Consider the following 21,875-nt stretch of genomic DNA (forward strand, 5'->3'; position numbering starts at 1 on the left):
TAATATTAATAAGAAATCATTTTAACATTATTTTAATAATTTATATTTTTGCATTTTATTACATACATGTGTAATTTTTCTGCAGGGCTGATGTTTTATCTCCCATTTTTGGATGTGTGCCATGTAGTGGACGTTCGTCTGAAAATACTGAAGATCCCTCCTCACACGGTACCGTAACAAAAAAAAACATTTTTTTTCGTGTATGTTTGCATTGTATTTTCTGAGACAACCCCTTAGTCATTAAATGAAGTGCACTCTAAAAAGCTGACTACGACAAATACCATCCCACTGACACATGAGGGAGGCAGTTGGTCAAAGAGTAGCCCAATAAAAAGTAAAAAAAACACCCTTAAGTCTCTAGACTGGGGTTTTGCGTAGCAACACCAAGGTCATGGGTTCGATTCCAGGGAAAACAACTGATCAAATGTAAATGTGTCCCAGACAGCAACATATGTCGGCCCAGATCCGGGCCACATCTGGTACGACACTATGTTGCTGTCTGGGTTAAGGATAAAAGCATCTGCTAAATGAATAAATGTAATTATTCCATGGTCTGTCTGAATACTCGATTCTGATTGGCTGGAAGGGGTGCAATAAAACTGTTTAAGGAACACTCCGCTTTTTTTGAAAATAGGCTCATTTTCCAACTCCCCTGGAGTTGAACAGTTGAGTTTTACCGCTTTCGAATCCATTCAGCCAATCTCCGGGTCTGGCGGTAGCACTTTTAGCATAGCTTAGCATAGATCATTGAATCTGATTAGACCGTTTGCATCTCGCTCAAAAATGACCAAAGAGTTTCGCTCATGTGTAAATCAAGAAAACGAGATTTAAACAATAAGACTAACTGTGCTGAGCTGTATAACATGATTCGTTTTCTGTCGATGAATGTATCAGTTGCCGACTTGTCTAATAAAACACATCATATATTAAAGCGTTTTTGGTGTTCTCCATGGGTTCTACAAAATAAAACCGGAAATCGAGGGTAACGCCGCAACGCGGGTATGAAGCATAGACAGTAAAAGCAGATAAATGGCTATCCACCTGTCACTCAAAGTGGTCACGCCCTTGATTATGCAGAACTTTAAGGCTTTATATAACGAAAACGAATGAGTTATAAAAAAATTCACCCCCTCACAGTTTTCATGAAGGGCAAAATTAGCCGTATAGACCAAAACCACAATTTGTACCAGACTGTAAACATGTTTTATTCTGCTGTAAAGTTGGGCATTTTAACATGAGTTCAATGAGATTCTGCTCCTTCTGGAGCCTGTCTCTAGTGGCCAGTCGATGAATTGCTGTTTAAGCCGCTTCCGTATTGGCTTCAAGAGAAACTGCGGGTGGTTGCCACTTGGTATGAAGTCATTGATAGGCGACGCATAAACACGGTCGATGTCCTGATTAAAATAGCTTATTTCTCTGGATTTAAACATTCTTGGAAACATTTGGGATAATGCAAGTACACAAGTCAACTAGGGATGTCCCGATCAGGTTTTTTTGCCCTCGAGTCCGAGTCATTTGATTTTTAGTATCTACCGATACCGAGTCCCGATCCGATACTTCTATAATACATAAAAAAAGAATAAAGAAGAGTGAAAAAACAGATCCAGGATGTTCCTTATTTTTTATCTAATTCACCTTATTTAACCAATAGCGTATCTGCAACAAAGCGGAGTCAAAAGGGTCTAACTCTGTGCCACCACATAACTATAGATGTGTTAAAAAATAATGAGAATATATATACATATATATCCGAGTCCTGATCGGGAGGTAACGTCCGATTCCGATCGAGTCTGAAACCATGTGATCGGGCCCGATTTCCGATCACGTGATCGGATCTGGACATCCCTAAAGTCAACAAAATATATAACATTGTTCTCGTGGTTTTTGGATATTTTAATCCAAAAATTGCACATATTGTGCCTTTAATGCGTTGTTTTCATCGAAGCACACACACGGAGCGGAAATCGCGCTGAATCGCAACATTCTCAGCAACGAGGAGGTTATACATCGCTATTTTGAAATAATTAAACTCACGCAGCTCTCTCTCTCTCTCGATAATTCATTCAAATAAATGCTATAATTCATTCATTCAAATCAGTGTAACCTTACGCACTACTTTATCTCTGTGTCTGATTCAAAGCAGGCAGAATGCTAGATCTAACTGACGAAAAGTCAGTTTTACCCTTCCGGTCAAATATTGTGCTGCAAACATCAATAAAACCTTTAAGTTGTCAATGCTGGCAAATGGCCATGGTATAAGAGGGATAATCCACGGCTAGTCATCCTTTAAAGCCTCATTCACAGCCCCAGCAACAGACACGCTGGCGACAGAATGTAGGCGTGTTACATATAGAAATAGCTCAATTTCTTTTTAGAACAAGTCAATAGGATTTTCCCCGCTACTTTAATCGTCCAGCAAGAAAACCGCAAGCCTGAAAAAGAATAAAACACCTCTGTTTCACAAGCCGTGCCATTTAAACTATCATTCATGTCATTACATCCTCAGGTGGTGACCAAAGATCTGGTGTGTACTGAAGTGAGTGCGGCGTGTTACTATCGTATTGAGAATGTGTCTGTGTGTTATTCATCCCTCGCCGGTGTCCCAGACGTCTTGCAGACTCTGACCCAGGTCTCCGTTAGAGAGATACTGGCCCATCATGCCTTCACTGACATTTTGCTGGACAGGAAACGGATGGCCCAGGAGGTTCAGGTAAACCTCAACAGATACAACACCCAGAGCCGGCCCAGCCACTAAGCGAACCTTGCAATTGCAAAGGGCCCCGTGGCCAGCAGAGGGCCCCCTAGAGTCATTGCTGAAAAAAAATCATACATCAAAAGTAACATAAAATAAATAAAGAAAAATAAAGAAAGAAATGGGCCTACAGTGCTCTTTATCAGGCATCATGATAAGCACAGTTGTTATTTATTTAGTTCTTTATTATGGCGAGTTCCCCGCTAATCTTGACCCCTGACTGACCCTGTGATGTCAGTCACATCATGTCACTCGTCAGTCAGTGACTCCGACGTCGACGATGTCTGACAACAAGAAACGAAAATATCTTTCTGGCCATGAAAAACGACAAAAGAAGAGCCTGGAAGAAGAAAAGAAGCAAGAAGATAAAGGTACGTAAACCTGTAGGCTTAATTTTCCGATACCTATGTATGTATGTATGGATAATCTGCAGTCTAAATATAAGTTAGTCTCTCTCGCTCGCAGTATAGCGAGGCGGTTGTTATAGCGAATAAAAACCGCCTCGCAGCTCGCTATAGATTATCCCTCTAATTACATGGATACCTACCAAATCAATAAATAATTTGACACAAAATATTGATTGAAAAAGGAGTTTATTGATTTAAAAACGATTGTTGCTTCCGCTAAAGAAAATAGTCCGTTCCGCGTCCATAGCAACGCTCTGCTCAACGGTGCGTTATAGCTACTTCACAGCGGGCTGTTATCAAGACGTAACAGACCCGCATTCTACATTGGAATTCAACCAAGCCATGTAATAAATGCTAATAACATGCTGCATAAAATTAGTTTAGTATTATACCATTTGTTGTGATGTTAAAGCATTTAACAGAACAATACAACCCCAGTTTGGCTTCTTCACTAAAGGGCTAACATTAATTTACTCCTTATGTCCCCTTTCCAGGGGCACTATTAAAGTATATGCTGCCAGTTAGCAAAGCTCCAGCTGTTGGTGAGTATAAAGGTACTGTAAAATGATAACCTTCTGCATTTTAAAAAATTAAGTCTAACTTTATGTATAATTATTTTCTTTATTGCAGCTCCATCAACCACTCCTTTTCCTGGTTCACAACACAGTCATGTCACCCAAGAAGACACAAATACACAAGTTTGGATTTTAATAGTTCTATTGAAATGTTACCTAATTCTTATTATTGTTACTTTTAATCTTGTTTGTGGTGTTTTAGATATTGTTAATTTTGTTTATTTGAAAAGTTAAAACATTTAAATGTTCTATTTATTATTTTATATAATAGTTTATTTAAATGTATTAAATATTACTCTATTTGCTCTATTTCATTTCAATTATATATAGGCTGTTGTTTGTGCCTCTTAAACTCTTGTGTCAATTAAAAATGTTTCTTTGATTGTCAGTGAAAATCACTTTATCAGTCTTTTTATTCAGCAAGTTCAGCAGTGTGTTCATTGCACTGCACTGCCATTCAGCTCAGTGGTATCATAATTTTACTGTTAGACATCAAACATGGAACTCAACTCAAGAACTCAAGGTCTTTTATTGTCATTCTGTACATGTTGCCACATAAGAATGAAATACGTACTCAGGACCAGCAGCGTAAAAAAGAAAATTAGCATACAGTATACATAGAATAATTAAAACATAATTTAATAGACAAAAAAATAAAATAAAAACATAGTAGATATAATATGTACAGTATAGTTATAAGGTAGTCATTGCTTTTCTTTAGGCCTTACTTAAAACGGTCAAAGGGGCCTCCAACCAAATTTTGCTTAGGGCCCCCAAAGGTCTAGGGCCGGCTCTGACAACACCTCATGAGGGCTTAAAGGTAATATGTTGTTACTAAGTTTTCATTTGTCGGGCAGGTCACTTTAGATTCGGTAACCTGCAGGTGGGGAATCAAAGTGGAAAGAGCGGAAATGTAAGTACATCAATAACAGATTAAACTCCAAAGGACGTTCCATGAAAATACTCATGACATTTGTCCACTGTTGCAGAGAACAAATCAGTCTTCCACCCGAGCTGCAACACAACTTCGCAGTGGAGGCCGAAGCAAGACGTCGGGCACAAGTCAAAGTAAGGCCATGGGATTCAAACCCATAGATATCCATAATAAAGGCTAGATGTCTCATCTGCGCTGCTGGCCAATGGAGGTCGACGTCCGCACCTGGCGGCCATCTTGTCACAGGCAGCTCGCTCACTCATAACATTGTTTTCATGGGGGCTTGCACTTTTTAAATAACCATAACTTGCTAAATTTTCAACCGATTTTCAAACTGTTTGGTTTGTTATAAACTTCAGAGATGTAGTTATGACACTGCATACTTATGAAAAATTATTCATAATTTGTTCAAGCATCCATAATTATAGCCACGTTAATAGCGTTTGTAAGAAACCGAACAATTGGTAAATCCGTCAAGATTCCAGTGAGATAAGAGTATTTGTGTTCGTGCAGATCACTCGCCTTACATTAGGTAACACAGAGCCCTGCCTGTGACAAGATGGCCGCCGGTGATGACGTTAGAGACTCCGCCGTAAGACATCTAGCCTTTATTATGGATATCTATGTTCAAACCTACAACCCTTTAGTTAGCTCTATAACAAATGCGCTTTGTCGCATCACAGGTGATCGCGGCGGAGGGAGAAAAGGCGGCTTGTGAGGCTTTGAAGGCCTCGGTGGAGTCTCTCTCTGGTTCTCCGCTGGTCGTGCACCTTCGACTCCTGCAGCTCCTCCACAGTCTGCGCTCTGAGCAACCCGCTGTGGTCCTCAACATACCTCCTGATGTCCTGACCCAATCCATCGACCTCGCCAGTTTGACCCGACCTGCTAATCAAAGCCTGACCGCAGGTGACGGCTCTGAAGATGGTACTAAAGACTCACCCATGATGTAATGACAACGTGATAGCCCGTGTTTACACTTGCATACGACAAATGTTGCGTATGTATGCATGATATATTGGTACTATATTACATTTAGATTACCTTTACATCTTCTAACGCCCACTTAAAGGTAATCTTTAAAAAACACTTTAATTTAATAACACTGCTAAATCTAATGTTATTCATTAATGATATGTGCAATACAAGTATATTTCAAATACAGATGTGTCTATTAAATACTTTATTATTTTGCCCCACATGAGCTCCAGTACGATTATTCGCATTTAGTGTTTCTTGGTGCCTCTGGGCAGTTTCGGGCTGGCTTCAGGTTTCTGACTTCTTGTCTTCTGAGCTTCAGAAGTTGGGGTGTTGGGGGTTTTGGGTGCTGGGGGAACCTTCTTCTTGCTCACTGTAAAAAGGGTAAATATAGTTAGACAATAGAAATAGATGAAAAAATGACATTTTTATTGGTTTTGTTTACTTATCTGACCATCTTAAACCATATACTGATACCTATTGGTGTGGATGCAGCATTAAAATACATATGGTTTTAATCATAGACCGTAAAAACAATATGGACGACGCGACTTCATTTTCTTCCACTGAAGAAAAGTGGAGCCAACGGAGGTCCGAAGATGGAATCTCGTGCAGATTTGGGACCAAGTCTGCGCAGTAGAGAGATGGTCCATTGTTCGGACCTCGTAGATGCAGAACAATTCATTATGTTGGTGTGAAATAAACAGTTATGGAAATGCAGAAATTAAAGCTAAAGCTCCAATCTCCTCCTGAAAAAAGTCCATTGGTGCCTCAGTGACAACTTCACTCAGAGAAGCCGTCAATCTCAGCTGTCAATCATGACCTCACACCCCTCCCCGTTTTTATAGCATCAAATAACTAACTAAAACTAAACTTATTTAAAAAATGAACACTTGAAATGAAAAAATTATATGAAGTGTAATTTGATTGTTTAGTGTCTCGCGTCCATTAGAATTAATGGAGGGGCAGGGGTTATGAGATATACTGGGACCAACCACCTGGGGCGATCGAGGCGCGTCGGTGGTTTTAACCTTAGATATACATAATAAAGGCTAGATGTCTCGTCCGCAGATCCAGAATTATAGCCACATTAATAACGTTTGTAAGAAACCAAACCATTTGTAAATCTGTCAAGATTTCAGCGAGATAAGAGTATTTGTGTTCGTCCAGATCACTCACCTTACATCAGATACCACAGAGCCCGCCAGAAAGCTTGCCTGTGACAAGATGGCCGCCGGTGATGACGTTAGAGACTCCGCCGTAAGACATCTAGCCTTTATTATGTATACCTATGGTTTTAACCACTATGATTACTTGTGCTATGAATGGGAGAAAGTGCAACAATATGGTGAATAAGCCACACCTTCTAAATGAAAGAGCCAATCGTTGATTAGTAAAGTCATCTGTCACTGCAGCTGAGAAGCTCTGGTTGCTATAGAAGCAGGCAGCATTCTGAATCTGAGACATGTGCTTAGGGCTGCACATGAGCGTTTTCATTTTTTTTTTCCGTCATTTTTTGTCATTATTTGAGCGTTTGGAAACAATATTTATGAGACAGTTGTTGTCAGATTTCATTGGTGATTTCAAATGTGAAATTTAATCGTAAGCTTGGTGAACAGTTTTGGAGAATTTTATGTTTCCACATTCAAAGAGATAGGAGCTGCATATGCATTGCATTCCCAAGAGGCGCTTGAAAGATGGCTGCTGAGTGAAATGACTTGTCTTAAAGGAACACTCCACTTTTTTTGAAAATAGGCTCATTTTACAAGTCCCCTAGAGTTAAATAGTTGAGTTTTACCGTTTTTGAATCCATTCAGCCGATCTTTGTATCTGGCGGTAACACTTTTAGCATAGCTTAGCATACATCATTGATTCTGATCAGTCCATTAGCATCTCATTCAAAAAATTACCAAAGACACTTTCAATATTTTTCCTATTTAAAACTTGACTCTTCTACAGTTACATCGTGTGCTAAGACCAACTGAAAATTAAAAGCCATGGTACGGCCGCGAAGATCCGCGACTATTACGCAGGAATGAGAAAGTAGTTCCTAGCCATATAGGTGTAGAAAATCGCAACTTTCCATTTTCAGTTGGTCTTAGCACACGATGTAACTTTAGAAGAGTCAAGTTTTAAATAGGAAAAATATTGAAAGTGTCTTTGGTCATTTTTTTAATGAGATGCTAATGGACTGATCAGAATCAATGATGTATGCTAAGCTATGCTAAAAGTGCTACCGCCAGATACAAAGATCGGCTGAATGGATTCAAAAACGGTAAAACTCAACTATTTAACTTAACCTTAAAAGGGACTTTGTTTCAATGGCAATTGTTATTTTTAATGTATATTATTTTCAGGGGTAAAATGTTGTTAACCCTCTGGTACTGTTCATGTGTTAGTCAAAAATTATTATAATTTCAATGAAATGATTGTACTATGTTTTAGTTTGATAATGTTTTTAACTAATATTTTGTATTTTTAGGGGCACTAAACGATTTTATGGCACTAAATTATATTAATATAATTTATATAATATTTATATATATATTTATAATTTCCAACTATAATTGTCATAAATCTTGAATTTGGAGCACAGACTTAAGTTTGGTCTCTTTGGCAGATTATTGCTGAAGTGGAAGTTTAAAAAAGTGAACTTGGGGAAAAAAAGGGTATATTTTACATTTATTATTATGAAAAATGCACAAATATATCATTTTCAGTTTTTAAATATATATTTTCCAAAACTCATTTTACTCTAAAACTGAGAGAAAATCAAAACTATAATTCTAAACAAGCTGTGTATCAAACTTGAGGTTGATATCTTAAAAAATTTGCTTTCAGTAACAAACTGAAAGTTTGTTTTGGGTTGCAGTACCAAACATTTCCAATAGGTGAAATTCATCTCCCATTCATTTCCAATACAGTCATTTTTGACCACGTATACGACAAGTGTGACTTGTTAGTTTTCAGGACCATTTAACCTTTTCAAATCATGTTCATTATTTTTTTTTAAAGCAAATGCCAAAACTGTTACCGAGTTTCATACCATTGCAATGAAGTAAACAAATTATAAAAAAAAAAAATAGAGAGATTTTTCGGTCAGAATAAACGTAGAAAGAAATGACTTTGAAGCCTATTTAATGACAAAAAAAGACTAAAAAGATCTCCCAACACAAAATAAGGTGCGGACACATTTACCATTGTTCGCTTCATAGACAAAATCCAAATTTCAATAGGGATCTACACGATTGGGAATTTTGGGCAACAGATTTCACAACAGGTCACACAAATTTGCCACACTGACCAACAGAAAGCTGCTTGATTTGAAAGTTTCTTCTGTGTTAGCCGTCATTCATATATGGTTACACTTTTTTTTTTGACAATGCACCTTTGTGTCCACAAAACATGTGACCGCACCTTTAGTCTTGTTCGATATCTGAAGTGTAATGTTAGCCTCTGACACACTTACACTTGGTCTCCACACTGGGCCGAGCCTGTAGCTGCGTCTCCAGATCTTGTATCTTGTCCAGAGCTGCCTGCAGGTCTTCCTCTGCCTTTAACGCTCGTACCTCCGCACTGATAGCTCGCGTCTCTACCTCTCTGGAAAATATAGCTTATGTAGAGAAGAGCTATGGGATCTAATTCAAGAGAAATTTAAGTTCACAATGCTAATACTTACAGAAGCTCTTGCTGAAGTGTTCTCACTGTTTCTAATGCATTGAAGGCATCCTGGGCATTTTTGGTGTGAGGAGAAAGCACAAGTTCTTCAGGCTAGAAAAGATTATGATTTATGATGATTAATGCTTTACACTATGTAGATGCAAAGCTGATCACATGGAGACGATACGATGTATTCACCCCTATAAGTTGGACGGTGTCCTCTCCTATGTTCTTCTCAATGATACTGCCATCATGACCAATTAGCTTGATGACCGATTCATCTTTGTCATGTCTGCTGGCCTTTTCATCCCCCTGTGGAGGTGATTTTGCCACATTCAATTGTGTTATTGAGTGCTAATCCATTGGATCAAGCTATCTATAAGCCTAGCAAGCGAGCAGCATATATAAAAAGTGTTAGTCACTGTACATATTCATCAGCTCTTTGGAAAGAATAAGGCCCAATGGCATCTTTCATGGCGGGTTCCTCCTGTTCTTCTTCAGTAGGTTCCTCTGTTTGTTGCTCGAGCTTAGAAGATGCAAAAGGAAGTTATTCACATTTTGTACTACTGTATTCTAACAGAGAGTCCATGCTGATGCCACTCACAGACTGTGTTACCGTTTTTCCAGACAACTGCAGCTCTACCAGGCTTCCCTTCACATCTGACAGTAGTATCCGGCAGGCCTCCAACCACTCACCATACTCTTTCTAAACAAACACCGTGCAGAAGACACAATGGCATTTCAGGCAGGATGCCGATCTGTATTGCTAATCAAGAAAGAGATCTTAAGCACCTGAAGTTTGGCTAATTCATTCATCTCATTCTCTTTGTCAGTTGTGTTCTTCCGGTTCACCTCCTCCACAACAGCCTGACAAGAGCTACAGGACAAGTGGTGTAATGAAGTTCAGCTTAATCTTAACCATCTAAGGTGTCTTCTCTCAAGATGTTGGGTTTAGTGAGGTACCTTGTGATATACTTGGAAAAGTAGTCAAGCCTCCCTGAGAGGTTCATAGCATCCTCCTCTAGCTTCTCAACAGACACGTCCACAATGACATTCAATTCTGGTGTTGGAAGAAACGGTTCTTGGTCATCCGAATGGACTGGCACCATTAGTAGCAAAAGGTCCACCATCCAGCGAATCAGCTTAGTGTGAAGTGAAGTTACCTGCCAACACATGATGAGATCATTACTCATGGCTTAGGACAGGGATGTCCAGTCCTGTTCCTGGAAGTCCACCTTACTGAAGAATTTCATTCGAATCCTAGGTAACACACCTGAACCAGCTAATCCAAGGTCTTTAGTATTACTCTAATGGCGCTTTTCCATTACCAGTACCAGCTCAATTCGACTCGCCTCGGCTCGTTTTTCGCTCCGTTTTCCATTACTGATAGTTCCTCCACAATAGTACCTGGACGTCATAGCGATGACGCAGGAAACTTTTTCGTTCCTCGTTGCCAAAACCAAACAAAGGCGAGTCGAGTCGAGGCGAGCTGGTACTGCAGGGCTCCAGACTAACTTTTTTCACTAGGAGCACAGTGGCCCCCAACTGAAAATTTTAGGGGCACAACCAGAAAATTTAGGGGCATACACCGTAAATCAACATGCTAACCAAATCTACTAATTTCCACTGTATTACTAATAGGGATGGGTATCGTTAAGGTTTTATCGGTATTACTACTCTTACCGATACTGCTTATCGATCCAGTACTTTAACGATATTCTTATCGGTTCTTTTTATTATACTATTGGTTTTTTTTATAAAAAAAAAACATAATTAAGAACATAATTAACATTGCTTTATAATCTGAAAAGTAAAATATCTATAGCAAAAGAAACAGCAATGTTTGAACAAAAATATAAAACATCTATTTGTAAATTGGACCAGTGTGCAGGCATGCGGAAGGTCTGCTAACATTAATATTACTTAGAAAGAACAAACCTACAAAGAAATCTAATAAAGTAATGAAATGTAAAATAACACTGCATAGTTTTCACTGTATAAATTGATATATTAATGCTTATAAAAGCTAAAGTTATTAATTCAAGAGATATGAATATTTTCTATTTGCCTTTTGTTCGATTCGAATTAATGGCTTAATCGTCAGCAGGTTTATTAGACGCTGTCCCTTTAAGACCGAATGCAGAACTAATATCATACTCTCCTATTTCTCCAAACTTTTTATGCCCATTTAAGATATAAACTGTTAAAGTAACTACTCTCCAATCCGGTCATTTTGACACAGGTATTTGTTGTTTATTTGATGGTTTTTGATGCACACGAAGCCTAAAATATAAAGTGCAAGTCAGTCCATTTTGCAGCACACACACAAACCGCCTTGAAGTTGAAAACAGCGTCTCTTGCGCGGATTATTGTGCATTTAATAGCTCTTTATTATCAAACACATCCCGCAGTTTAGCAACAGTAGAGACTGCATTTTACAACAATCCCTGATTCTGACGTTAAGTTTAGGTTTAGGGAGAAATTACAGCGCAGCTGTGAAGGGAAGGATGAGCTCGACGGAACACTGCTATAGGAATAGTTTTACCTCATATCATCTTTTTATAATTCTTGGAAGCCGAAATCGAAAATAAAATTTGATTAATATCACAGCACATCCCTAAAGTTTAAGCAGACTAAACTTTTGTGTAGTTCTCTTGGCCATCGTCACTCATTAAGCTGACTGATGTGTTGTGTTCGCTCTAGCTCGCTCGCTTTCTCTCTCTTCTGGATTGCGAATAGCAAAAATGCATCACGGACAAATGGTTTAATATTATCTCATATAGAAACGGCTGGCAAAGATAGAATTTGCCAGATATAACGTCTATCAATTATAAATAGTAAGTGTTTTTTCTTAATTTCTCCAGTACCGACAGCAGGCAAATTTACTGGTCGCACATGTGCGACTGGATGTAAAATTCAGTCGCACACACTCAAATTTTAGTCGCAAAATGCGACCATTTGGTCACAGTCTGGAGCCCTGTACTGTGTAGTGGAAAAGGGCCATAAATGTCCAGGGTTGCATTTTCCAAAAGCATAAGTAGATCGTAGATACCATTGGCGTACAATGCTTTTTGGAGACACAGCTGTCCTGCTCTAAGGCACGAGTGATGATGCTGGTCTTGTCAAGCCCAGGGCTGCATTTCCCAAAAGTCGGACCATAAGTTAGTAAGTTGATCATAGAGACCATTGGTGGCAATTGTTCTACGAACAACTGAGGCTGACGAAACGCAGCTAAGGTCAGTTAAACTCTACAGGAAGGTGACTTCCAGGAACCGGTATGAACGCCCCTGACTTAGTGCATGAAAGAAATGCTACACGGGCATGGGTTGTACCTCGTCACGAAGCCTCATATTTTCACAGTCGAAAAACTTTTCTTGAGAGAACAGAAATTCCTGCATTGTCTTGAAGACATCCTCCAATTCAATCCTGTCACAGACACATTCAAGGAAATTGGACATGGTTCAACCAGAAACATGACTCAAGTCTTGTGTGTTTCATGTATTCTGTTCCGAGTTTCTGCCCATATTGTTCCAAATCAGTCACTTATGAGTCATTTCGGTTATGATGCTATATTAAACCCACGACACACCAAGCCGACGTCAAATAACTAGTGGCGGTGAAAATAATAACTGCAAACAAAGCTGTGTTTGCTTACCATTTTGAATATCCATCACACTGATCACTTTCTTCATTCCAGACGAATATGAAAATATTAGTGCAATCGAATGCTCTGGCAAGATGACGTAAAATTATGACAGACTTTTGTTTGAACCGTCTTGACTCCAACTTGAGCTGATGGTGCAGAACACGTGGAAAAAACTATGCTGACCGATGCTCAAAAATAGAGCCCTACTTGGTGTGTCCCAGCCTTTAGAAAATAGCCACCAATTTAGATAGTAGACACCAAGGTACTCAAAAAGTTTGTTGAGATAGCTATAATGTTTTTCCCTTGCATCTCTCTTACTTGGTGTGGGGTTTCTTTTTAGCCCTGTCACGTTCTAACTGTGTGCTGTCCACAAGCAGAAGAGCCTCCTTAGACAGATTCATCATGTTGCCGAAAGCTTCCTCCAACATATGCGAATCACCCGAAGACTGCTCCTCTGGAAGTCCACTCAAGGCCTTTAACCTTCTCGACCAGAACTCCATAGTTTCAATAAGCAACATTAGCGTTGCGTGAATACCTGCATTGACAACCAAGAGCACACATTGATATCCATTGGAAAGAAAAAAAGACTATGTCAGGAACCAAAGGCCTTGGTTCTCACCACTTTCTCCATTGATACGGATTCCCAGTTGATTCTGGAGCTCAGTGATGGTCTTTGCCAGCTCCCTCATGGCCTCCTGGCCTTTAGGTGGCACTCCATCTGGACCAGGGTGTCTCCTAAAGAGCTGGAGGCAAACCTCAATCCAGGACTCTTGTAGGTTTGCCAACATTTCAAGTGTTTCCTGACCAGCAACTAGGTCCTCTCCTCCATAACGCTCACACTGCTGTGTCAACACCTATAGTTGGAGCATAGATAGCTGTAATTTTTACATTTAAAGTGGAACAATTTTACAAAGATAATTGAGTAAGAAATAAAAAAAAGGATTGCCAACCTTTGACCATTGCTTCAGGTCTTCAGACAGCTCGTCTTCTGAAGACTTGTCAACTTTCATATTAGGATTCCTAACAAACCAATGAAAGTCAATACAAATCATGAAAGTACAAAGAAAATAAACCAGCATTTCCTTCACTGACCTTGATTTGTCTTCATAAAATTTGTGCCACTTGACAGCATAAGCGTTGATAGATTTGATGGTCTTGAGTTGGTTGCTTTCAGCCTTTCTGAGATTCTTCATGAAGTCGGTCAGTTTATCTTTCCATCGGTCAGTCAATTCCATGATATAGAATACATCTTCGGAGTCCTGTGGATAAAAGCAACATGAATATAATAACCATTAGTCTACATGTTAAAGCCTTGACAGACTGATACAAAGTGTTTGTACCTTCGTGGTTAGGAAACCAATGAAACGATCTGCAGTCTTGGCCCAGGTCTGCTCACTAATATTTAGCCGTCTGACCAGATGAAGTTTATTTATCTTTATTATCTGAAAGAAATACGCGAGACATTTAGACTCAAATATTATATATTCTTTCAATATGAGTGTCCAAATGAGTGAATAGTGCTTGTTATCTAAAAGGTCACCTTGACTGCAAGACTGTAGGTGGCTTTTCTCCAGAGGTCACTTTCATCATACAGCTGGGACATCTGTCCTTCAAGTCTCTTCCTTTGCAGCTCATAAAGATCATGGTACTCTGCTACAGTGCTGCAGAAAATGAATGTCATTTCAACCAGACAGATGTTAGGTTTCAATGCGAATCTGTAGTAAACACTCCATTCACACATATAAAATGGTTTAATGATTAATTCACACACTTTGCATTGCGTTTTGACTCCTCCATGACTTTAGCAAGCTCCTCTTTGGTTTCCTCCGCCTCTTTGGACACATTCTCATCATGTTGTTTCAAAGAAATCAGCTCCCTTTTACAGGTTAAATATACAAAAGGTTGAAACGAGCAAAAATCACACAGTTGTGTTAAAGGAATAGTTCACTCAAAAATTACCCCATGTTTACTCTCCCTCAAGCCATCCCTAGGTGTATATTACTTTCTTCTTTTAGACGAATACAATCAGAGTTATATTAAACAATGTCCTGGCTCTTGCTAGCTTTATAATGGCATTGAATGGGGGACGAGATTTTGAAGCCCAAAAAAGTGCATCCATCCCCAAAAGTAACCCCTGACCTGATGCATGACGTATTAACAAACGCGGAAGCGCAGAGGATAGAGCAAAATAAAACATCAGTCACGAATTAGAAGTGTAAAACGAGAATTTTTAAAGAGAAAATATCAGAGGATTTCAATAAAAGAGAAGAGGGGCTTGGGTTTGTTGCCCAGCCCTATTTGTTTCAACCGCGAGAGGTGTCAAAGCTTACCCTACTCCTACATCCTACGTCATACATCGCGTCAGGGGTTACTCTTTTGTCGACTTGTAAGTCGAAGTTTTAAATATGGATATTTTTCTTACACAAACGCTTCGCTTCAGAAGGCCTTTACTAACCCCCCGGAGCCGTGTGGAGTACTTTTATGATGGATGGATGCACTTTTTTGGGCTTCAAAATCTTGTCCCCCCATTCACTGCTATTATAAAGCTTTGAAGAACAAGGACATTTTCTAATATAACTCCGATTGTATTCGTCTGAAAGAAGAAAGTCTCACACCTAGGATGGCTTTAGGGCGAGTAAATCTTGAGGTACTTTTCATTTTTGGGTGAACCATCCCTTTAAGCTTACATATTAAGTTTTGCAATGGAGCTTTTGAAGTGAATGATCTCTTCAGTGAGCCGGCGGTCTAGAGCCTTCTGCGCTAAGGTTTCTGTGTGCAGACCCTTCACCTGCCGTGGGATACGGTCGAGTAGAGACACATACCTCTGCCTAGACAAGTGGAAGAGGAAGTGAAGTTACTCTCTTATGAAAACACAGAGAAGGAAAAAAAGAAAGAGGTAAAACCGTGATGGAGACCTGAGTTTGGCGAGGAGCTGACCCCTCTCGGCACATTCAACGCTGACCTGGCGGATTAGCTCATGGAATACTATGTTGTAGATGTTCTGCTCAGTTCGAACCAGCTCCAGTAAATTTTCAATCTGAAACAAGATACATATTCTATAAAGATATACTTTTGTATTATTGTAAATCATGTTTAGTCATAATTGTGAAAATATTATTCTTATTTTACCAACCTACGTGAATCTGAATACTTTTATTTACTTTTACCATTAAAAACTAACATGCAAGAGTTTGGTAGTGGCATTTTGGTGACTATATTTTAGTTGTGTAAATCATTACTGATAATATACCAAACATACAAAATCAATGATTATTCGTTCGTTCATTCAGCAACATTTATTACACTTAAAGGGGTCATGACATGGATTTTTAATTTTAATATGTTCCTTGAGGTTCACTTAATGTTAATAATGTTTTTTTTTGGACAAAAAAAAAAAATGCTATATTATATATATATATATGTGTGTGTGTGTGTGTGTGTCTGTGTGTGTGTGTGTGTGTGTGTGTGTGTGTGTGTGTGTGTGTGTGTGTGTGTGTGCGGAAAAACTATTATTTTCAACCTTCTTTTAATGGTGCGTTCACATGGGGCGTCTGCATTAACGCTTCTCATTCACTTTGAATGGGTGATGTCATGTGTCGTGGAACAGAATTAAGGCCCTTTCACACCAGACGTGTCACGAAAAAGCGAAGCGGGAAAATGAATATTTTGTGTGCGAATAGTTCGCGTCAAAACCATTTACATCAGCCGCGACATGAATTTGTGACGTAGAGCTCCAACATTCCAAAACATTGCACCCAGTCTTAACCCTCTGGTCCTCTTCGGTCAAAAATTTTGAAATGTAAATTTTTTTTGCCTTATCGGAATGGGATGAAACTTGGTGACTTTTGTTGCATTAGCTATGTGAACGCACAAAAAAAATCAAGGAGATGATTCGGATATGTTAAAGGGTCGTAAAAAAATAGTCACACTTGTCTCCTTCGCGGTCAAAAATGACCGACATAGGAAATGAATGGGAAATATGCAAAAACATGAAAACTCAGAGAAACTTTTGGTGGTACGAACTACAAATCAGCCACTGTGCAGAAAAAAAGTGCACAGCAATGAAGGGGTGACACTCTAAAATGTCAAGAGTGCAAATTAGACACCCACACTCCCACACACACACCCACGCACACAAACACACATAGAAATGAACAGGTAAGACTGCAACAGCAAATTTTGAGAATATGCTAAATAAAATCAATAAATGAAAAAAAAAATACAAAAGTGACTCTCTCGCACACACACACACACAAAAAGTGACATTTTAAGGCTTCGTCACTTTTGACCGTGAAGGAGACAAGTGTGACCCCTAAACGAAGAGGACCAGAGGGTTAAAGAACAGAGAGTCTGAAGGGGAGTATGCTAATCTTGTACAGGAGCTAAAACTTTATCATGGCCGGTTCCGCACTTACTTTCAAATGTCCGTGGGACAATTTGAGGAGCTCCTCCAGAGACAGTAGCACACATTCACTTTCCATAGTCGCGGACACAATTAGGTTTAGAAAAAAATAAACAAGTTTTAACTCAAAAGGTAATGTTTTCGTTGTCTTTAGCCTACAGTGGGCAAACACAGATGCAGCTGTACAGCTGTAACTACAACTACAGTTGTAATCTCGTGAGAAATGTGATACTTGGAAAACGTTAATGTTGATTAAATAGCTAATGACATCAACTGGACATTTCGTGACCTTTGTTTCCTTGTATGTGATTGGTTTAAGCCTTTTCTGTCGCTGCGAGAGTTTTAAAAAATCGACATCGAAACGAAAAAAATAAACATAGTTTTTTCGCCGCAGGACATTCGCGTTCGGTGTGGAAGCTCTCATTGCACAAACAGCTGATCAAAAAATAAAACCATCGCACAAATTCGCGCGACCAGTGTGAAAGGACCTTTACGTTCAACTTTTCAAGCGCCAATGCAGGCGTAAGCCAATCAGATCGCTTATGCAAATCAGACGCTAGCCGATTGCATTCACGCAACACTGGAAAAGTAATGCGATTGGCTGTTGTCACTATGACGGTCGCGTCAACACCAGGCTTCAGACACGCCCTTCATCAAGCGCAGACGCCACGTGTGAATGCATCTCAAAGGCCTGTTCACACCGGGACGATTTTCGCGCGTGTTTATCGCCGATGTTTAACGCCTCGTGACTAAACAAAGGGCGCCAATGTGAGTGTGCACACCGACGCGTAAAACGCCAGGCGTAAAAGCGTCATTTTTTTAAAAACGCCTCGGGTTCGTTTTTTTATTTTGACGCGGCGCGTTAAAAACTGGCCGACCAATGAGATCAGTGCTTTTGTTCACGTGCCTGGAGCTGCTGAAGTGACAGTAAAACACGACTTGGTGGCGCTCAAGCACAAAACGGTCTTGCCGAGCACACATTGATACGACGAAGAAGTAGTAAGTAGACAAAGAAGAAGGTGAGCTGATAATGCTGCCTGCCAGTTAGCAAAAAGTGTGTGAATGGTTTTGGCCATAGACATAATATATCTGTTGTATTGGCAAGCACGTAAATACTGTCTCTCTTCTTCTTCTGTGTGACAAGCGAGTGTCAGAAGCGTAAAGTCCCGCAGCACCACCTTGTGTACCGGGAGCGCCATCATCTCGGCGCATCGCCAGTGAAAATCGCTTGGGTGTGAACACTCAAGATGCACCGAAAAACGTCACGAAAAACGCTGGCGATAAGTGCACGCGATATTCGTCCCGGTGTGTACAAGCCTTAAGGCTTATGATTGGCTAACGCATCATTTACAAAGCATTATGAAATCATTTACGGTTTGTAATGCAGCTGCTGTCAGATCCAATACAGTTGGCTTTCAACCAAAGTTTCTTTGCAAACTTTCCATTGCACTGCCTCGTTTACAAAACAAAATGCTCTGAAAAAACATATAATCATCCGACGTGATCTGGGATGCAAGTGGGCGGGGCCTATGGTGCGATGATGTGCAACTATTCGTCAATTCTTGCTCTGGAGACTGAATGCAAGTGGGCGCAGCCTATGGTGCGACAAATGCAAGTGGGCGGGGCCTATTGTGCGATGATGTGTAACCATTCATAGATTCTTGCTCTGGAGGCGGTTATATGCAAATGTAGTTGCCCCTGTGACATCACAGATCCCACAATATCAAAACGAGCTGTTTTGGAGCATGATGAAATAAATGCTTTGTTTATAATGAGGAGGATGTTTAAAGCTACCAAACTTGCAGGATGTGTTAATGGCACAAAGACTCAGCAAATTTGATTTCTCATGTCATGAGCCCTTTAAAAACCTTAAAAACTAACCTGCGAGAGTTCGGATAGCTCTTCAAACTCTTGATCGACACCTGCTTTTTCCAACATTTTGTCCATCACCTTCATTAACTGCATCACCTCAAGACGGCTGTTTGGTTTCCTAGTGGTTGTTTAGAAAATATTATATATATTAATATTAATATCAATAATTTCAAATAAATAAAGAAACATTAAACATGCATATGACTAGTTGTTGTTTAGAAAATGTTATAAATATTTAAAATATTGATCATTTTTAAATAAATAAATATATAAATAAATATGTTAGAGCAACTTGCATCGAAGGAAAGACTCTCAGCTTCTCCTTGTCATCTTCCAGGAGGACTGTGAATTTGCTGTAAAAAAAATTAATAAATAAAAATTTCATATCTATTTGTAATACAAAAAGACCCTTCTTACTGACCAAAGCAGACTCACTTACTCCTCATAGCACTGCAGTCCCTTAAGGCCTTTGTTTTTTATGATGTGATATTCTTCTGGGATTAAAGTTTCCAGTGAACTCGCGTCCTTCGACCCAAAAACAACATGAAGTTACAACATGTACAAAGACACAGTGCGCATCAAATTCAGGTTATTCTCCTGTCACTTACTTTGAGATCTCCTTGAAACTGAGCAGAGCTTCGTTCAGCCATTGGTGGGAGAAACACTCGGCCCCTCTGAGACACCAGAGCATCACAGAGAAAGGATATGTCTCTGTTCAGATCCAAACAAACACAGTGAGCTAGAAAATGTCTCCGCATTATGGATAAATGCATGCGTTATGTGTAGCGATTCATTCCAACCTTCCAGCTCCAGTCAGAGAGGTCGGCTGGTTGAGGAAGTATTGGTATTTCTTGCGTCTAACGGGATGGTGCCACACAGCATCCGGGCGGTGCATTAAACACACCTGGTGAGAGAGGTCAAAAGAGCTCATTCAGACACTAGAAACAATCTGAAAGGGGAAAGATGCCACAGACCTTGAAGTCCTTAGGAGTTTTGGTTAATCTGAGGGGTCCGAGTCTGTCTTGAGGACATGTAGTGGACGTTAAAGTTGCAAGAAACTCATCTGGAATTAAATCGTCATGCACTTGAAGGCTGCTTCCGTCTTTTATAGATGTCCTCTCCCTCACCACTAGAGAGATGAATATCATAAATAAATAATAATAACAGAAAAGGTTTGTGGGAATGATAAAAACTAATTTTGTGAATAAATGTATAAATAAGTAGGCTATTAAGAAAAAGTTGTGGTAAGTAGACATTAAGAATAACAAAGAATAAAGCTGAAATGGAAAAAAATAAAATGAATTAATAAATATTAAGAAAGACTATAGTATATTATTGTAAATACTAGTGTTTTTGAACCATACTATGGTAAAGACACTACAGTAAATTGTATTTACTACACTTTGTTAATTTAAACAACAGCATACTGTAGTATTAACAAGTCAGTTGTTAAACTATAGTAAATACTGAGGTACTGAAATACTGTAGTATGGTTCAAAAACACTATAGTATTTACTAGAGTCATTTTTCTATACTGTAGTATTTTTCATGTGGTTAAAGTTGGTGATGTGGCATTAAAATGAGCACACAAGCAAATACATATTAAGTCTAACAAAGAAAAAAGTAAAATGAGGTAATTATTGATCATAGATAATGGAGTTTCCTCACTGTTATTGACACCAGTGGTCGATCTCTTCGTCCGGCGACTCTCGGGTTTTGCTCCACCCGGGGGAGACGGGCTGCACTTGACAGACACCGACATATTGACGCTGTCTAAGCTCACTGGACACTATTTACACACGAATGACCGCAGAACAGACGCAAACGCGCAAAAACATTAAACGTTCTGTCGTTATCCATGCTATAATGATCCAGACAACGCAGAAACGTCCGCTACTGTGCACGAGCTCCTGCTATGCAGCTAATAAAAGTTTGTTGCCATGGACGCGTCGCGTGTCTATGTAACTTTCCACAGTTACAAAATCACACTCGAGAGACTAACATGAAGAGAATACTTTGACACATCAGCTTTTTTATTCTCTTGATAACCATACGTTCTTTCCTGAAGTAAAATTAAGCCTGTTAAATATTCATAAGTTGTTTTATGAATAATTTAGAGGGAAAATGATGTCATGGCAGCCAAACAAAGCCTAAACTTGTTGCTGGCCACCAGTTTTGTTGTCGCTGCTAACTAAAACTAAAACCAAAGACTTTATATACAGTCTTAAAGGGACTTTGCTAAAACTATTAAAATAGTTTTCGGTAATTGAAATGAAGCTAAAATAACAAAATTATAATAAATAAAATAGATATTCGATGAAAAACTAAAACTGGAACGAAAAATTAGGTTGAAGTACTAAAACAAACTAATATATATATATATATAGAGGGTTTATATTTATAATTGTTTATATATACATATATATTATATAATATATATATAATATATATAATATATTATATATATATAATATATTATATATATATATATAATATATTATATATATATATAATATATTATATATATATATAATATATTATATATATATATAATATATTATATATATATATAATATATTATATATATATAATATATTATATATATATATAATATATATTATATATATATATAATATATATTATATATATATA

General features: G+C 38.8%; 2 protein-coding genes across 2 annotated transcripts in view; one reads left to right on the plus strand and one right to left on the minus strand.

Moving 5' to 3' along the window:
* nphs2 (NPHS2 stomatin family member, podocin) overlaps positions 1-5,618 on the plus strand; it is a gene marked incomplete at both ends in the record, with an annotated part of 6,795 nt that extends 1,177 nt beyond the window's left edge. The window contains 5 exons of the mRNA XM_079807084.1: positions 86-168; positions 2,507-2,710; positions 4,592-4,647; positions 4,724-4,802; positions 5,352-5,618. Of these exons, the coding sequence (XP_079663210.1) occupies positions 86-168; positions 2,507-2,710; positions 4,592-4,647; positions 4,724-4,802; positions 5,352-5,618 (689 nt within the window). The remainder of the gene's footprint in view (positions 1-85; positions 169-2,506; positions 2,711-4,591; positions 4,648-4,723; positions 4,803-5,351) is intronic.
* Positions 5,619-5,891: 273 nt separating this feature from the next.
* On the minus strand, positions 5,892-20,985 carry axdnd1 (axonemal dynein light chain domain containing 1; the record flags this gene model as incomplete). The annotated part of the gene is made up of 25 exons (XM_079807085.1): positions 5,892-6,016; positions 9,113-9,243; positions 9,323-9,414; positions 9,502-9,615; positions 9,731-9,829; positions 9,920-10,009; positions 10,096-10,180; positions 10,267-10,466; positions 12,636-12,729; positions 13,268-13,484; positions 13,569-13,803; positions 13,900-13,969; positions 14,042-14,208; positions 14,290-14,391; positions 14,490-14,610; positions 14,721-14,825; positions 15,637-15,777; positions 15,865-15,986; positions 19,233-19,341; positions 19,520-19,576; positions 19,663-19,748; positions 19,832-19,934; positions 20,024-20,127; positions 20,198-20,352; positions 20,892-20,985. The coding sequence occupies 25 exons, from the start codon at positions 20,983-20,985 to the stop codon at positions 5,892-5,894; spliced, it is 3,018 nt and encodes a 1,005-aa protein (XP_079663211.1).
* Between the last annotated feature and the right edge of the window lie 890 nt (positions 20,986-21,875).

This window comes from Gobio gobio (assembly GCF_949357685.1).
Source record: "Gobio gobio genome assembly, chromosome: 24".
Classification (NCBI taxonomy): domain Eukaryota; kingdom Metazoa; phylum Chordata; class Actinopteri; order Cypriniformes; family Gobionidae; genus Gobio; species Gobio gobio.